The following is a 3,124-nucleotide window of genomic DNA, read 5'->3' on the forward strand; positions in this document are numbered from 1 at the left end:
CTTGGAGCTTCTGCCCTGGAGTCTCACAGTTGGGCGAGTTTCAGCACCACGGACAGCAGACATCTCCTCCAAGGTCGCCCTTGAAATTTTCTTTTTTTTTCCCCCCCTTTAGGGCCAAAACTTTTATTTTTGAGGAGGGGAAGGAAGGGCTGGGAATAGAAAGGAAAAATTTTAAGAGAGAGAGAGAGAGAGAGAGAGAGAGAGAGAGAGAGAGAGAGAGAGAGAGAGAGAGAGAGCGAGCAGGCCGGGAGGCAATTAGGCAGGCTTAAGGGTGTGCGGCTTCGGGGGCGGAGTGGGGGGAAGAGAGCCTGACCCGCCAGGAAACACCCTGGAGTTTCCCCCTAACCTTCCCTCCCTCCCGTCGGAAGGGGGCGGCGCGCTCCGCGGGCTCTCCGGCTCCCTGTCGCTGTGCCGGGCCGCAGTCAGTGGACGGCCGAGTACTTCATTCGTTTCTGTTTCTGTCTCTGGTTACAGAACCAGACCCTCACCACGTTCTTTTTAAGGTCCAGTTTCTCCGCGATGGCCGCGATCTTCTCGGAGGAAGGACGGGGCTGGATGGCGAAATAGGCCTCGAGTGAGCGCTTCTCGGGCGCGGCGATGGACGTGCGTTTGCGCTTTCGCTCGCTGCCGTTGAAGAGCTCGGGCTTGCTGTTCTTCTCTCGGTAGGCGGCCTCCGCCTCCTCCAGCCAGGCCTGGAGCACGGGCTTGAGCGCGATCATGTTGTTGTGCGACAGTGTGAGGGATTCGAACCTGCAGATAGTGCTCTGGCTGAGCGAGCCCACACCCGGGATCTTCAGATTGGCCAGCGCCGCTCCCACATCCGCCTGGGTCACCCCCAGCTTGATGCGCCGCTGCTTGAAGCGTTCGGCGAAGGCCTCCAGCTCGCGAGGGTCGGACTCCACGTCGCTGAGGCACGCGGGCATGGCGCTGTGCGGGGCCACGGCGGCGTGCGGGTGACTCATGCCCATGGCCTGGTGCAAATGACCCATGGCGCCCAGGTGATGCGGGTGGATCTGGGCGGGCATCACCGAGTGCTCGGGCGCTCCCAGGCCGCTCACGCCTAGCGTGGGGGAGATGTGTTCCAGCAGGTCGCCCTCGAGGCCCTGGTGCACGGCGGCGGCGGCGGCGTGGTGCGAAGTGAGCGCGGCCGGGTGAGAGATGGGCACGGTGGACGAAGTGGACGTGCAGGGCACGCTGCTCATGGTATGATAGGTGGCGTCGGGCTTGAACGGATGGTTCTTGCCGTGCGAGACGATATCCACGGCAGCCAGAGCTTCGGCGCGTGCCAGCAGGCTCTCATCAAAGCTTCCAAATATATTACCCTGCAGCTGCGTGAGAGAAAGGCGCACGGCGCGGTCAGTGGGGAATACTGTCAACTCCGGATTAAAACACATTTTCAAGCAACTGAGATGCCTCTCTCCTCAAAGCCCAGGTCATAAAAATTAATACGGAAGCCAGGCGCTCTGCTGTGGAACAGACGTGTGGATCAGAGACATGAATGAGAACGAGCGCGCCGGGGAGACTAGAAGAGGGGGGTTCAGACAGCGGCGATTGTTCTGTGCGACATGAAAAAAACATGAAGCCAGTGCCTGTCAAAAAATGTAAAAAAAAAAAAAAAGAAAGAAAGAAAGCAACAACCTCCCCCCCCCCCCAAAAAAAAATGTGCCTTAGAGCGGTAATTATGCTCCAGTACGTACCTGAGGGGCTGGGAGACAGACTCGGCGCATGGCCTCTGAGCCGGAGTGCAGGCTGGAGAATTTGGGTTCTTGCAGCACCGGGTGCATGCCGAAAGGCTGCTTGGCGTTCATGGTCATCATCTTCGCGAGTCTGGCAGCCAGGCAGCGGGGGACATGGAATCAAGGCTCGTCTCGCTCGCTCTCCACGCTCCGAGTGAGCGCCGCTCAGTGCCCGCGCTCCCCTTGCCCTCTCGCTCGCTGCCTCCCCTCTCCCCCACCTGCTTCTTCACTCATCTTACAAGCAGCCTGCCAGGATAGGGCCCCCGGGCACGCGCAGGCGTGCGTGCACACGCACCCCGGACTCGCTGGGGCCGGCAGGGGAGGCACCGAGAATGCAGCCGCTCGCCGCGCGCTCCTCTGAGCCAGGGGCGCCCCCACCCCCCACCTCCCACCACCTCCACAGCCTTTATACCCAGGCCTGGTCTGGCCACTTCCTGTCCGCCCCGCCCCGCCCGGCTCCAGCCTTGCTAGACTTTACCGATTCTTTCTTTCACCGTCCTGCACACCTTCCTCCCCCCTCCCTCCCCCAACCCCAAGTCTCAAACTTCCTCTTAGACTTTTCTCCCTCCCCCCCCGCCCCCGCCCCTCCTTTCAAAGTCCCAACAAACCTCTCTATCCCGTCCCAACTACTTGGATCTCAGAGCAACTTGGAGCTAAGACAGGATAAGAAGGCTGACCCTATTCGAACCCTCTCCTCCTCATTTGATTCTACCCTCCCCCAACCCCATTCTGGCTTGGCCTGGCTGCCGCCACACTGTCCATTTCCAGGGCGCTCCTGGCCCCACGCCGGAGCCCTCCATCCACCAGAGTCCAGCACCGCAGAAGAGAAGAGGAGCCTCGGCCAGCCAGTGCAAGGGCTAGGGACTGCGAGAATGAGCCCCAAGGGGAACACACACACACACACACACACACACACACACACACACACACAGGATCTGCCTGGGCAGAGGTAGCTGCCTTAACAGCCTTCTTGGCCTTGGAGACTGGTGGCTTCCCTTCCACCCTTGACTTGCTCGCTTTCATCTGAGAAAGGCAACTTGGCCCATTTTTCCATTCTGAGAAAGCTCGCTGCCTCCTTTTTACCGGAGTCACCATTCAGCCTGGCCTCTCTCCGGGCCACCGAAGCTTACGAGCCCCATTCCTCCCAGGACCAGAGCTGCCGGGTTCTTTTTGTTTGTTTTGAAGTCACTAATACCGACAGTTTATAGAGTAGGTGTAGGGGATCCTCACGCCAGTCCTACACAGACGAGGGGAGGAAAGATCCGAGGGCTTCACATTGCACCAGCATTTATTTACTGCGTCCCTGGGGTCACAGTTTGTGACCACTTAGCCTCCTGATCTTCCTCAAGTTTCTGAGGGTCCCGAGTTCGCTCTGCCCGGCTCCGGGT

The 3,124-nt window shown here is 59.7% G+C and overlaps 1 protein-coding gene across 1 annotated transcript; it reads right to left on the minus strand.

The window, feature by feature from the left end:
- Positions 1-422: 422 nt before the first annotated feature.
- Pou4f3 (POU class 4 homeobox 3) lies at positions 423-1,817 on the minus strand. The gene is made up of 2 exons (XM_090331289.1): positions 1,698-1,817; positions 423-1,328 (listed from the first exon to the last, which is right to left on the minus strand). Exons 1-2 carry the CDS (start codon positions 1,815-1,817, stop codon positions 423-425), a joined length of 1,026 nt encoding a protein of 341 aa, XP_090187415.1.
- Between the last annotated feature and the right edge of the window lie 1,307 nt (positions 1,818-3,124).

The sequence above is a fragment of the Megascapheus bottae genome, chromosome 4 (assembly GCF_031878675.1).
Source record: "Megascapheus bottae isolate mThoBot1 chromosome 4, mThoBot2.hap1, whole genome shotgun sequence".
NCBI classification, from domain to species: domain Eukaryota; kingdom Metazoa; phylum Chordata; class Mammalia; order Rodentia; family Geomyidae; genus Megascapheus; species Megascapheus bottae.

Coding starts and splice junctions, on each gene's coding strand:
- Pou4f3 (XM_090331289.1), bottom strand. CDS start 1,817: ATGATGACCATGAACGCCAAGCAGCCTTTCGGCATGCACCCGGTGCTG. Junction 1,329..1,697: donor TCTGTCTCCCAGCCCCTCAG/GTACGTACTGGA, acceptor TCTCTCACGCAG/CTGCAGGGTAATATATTTGG.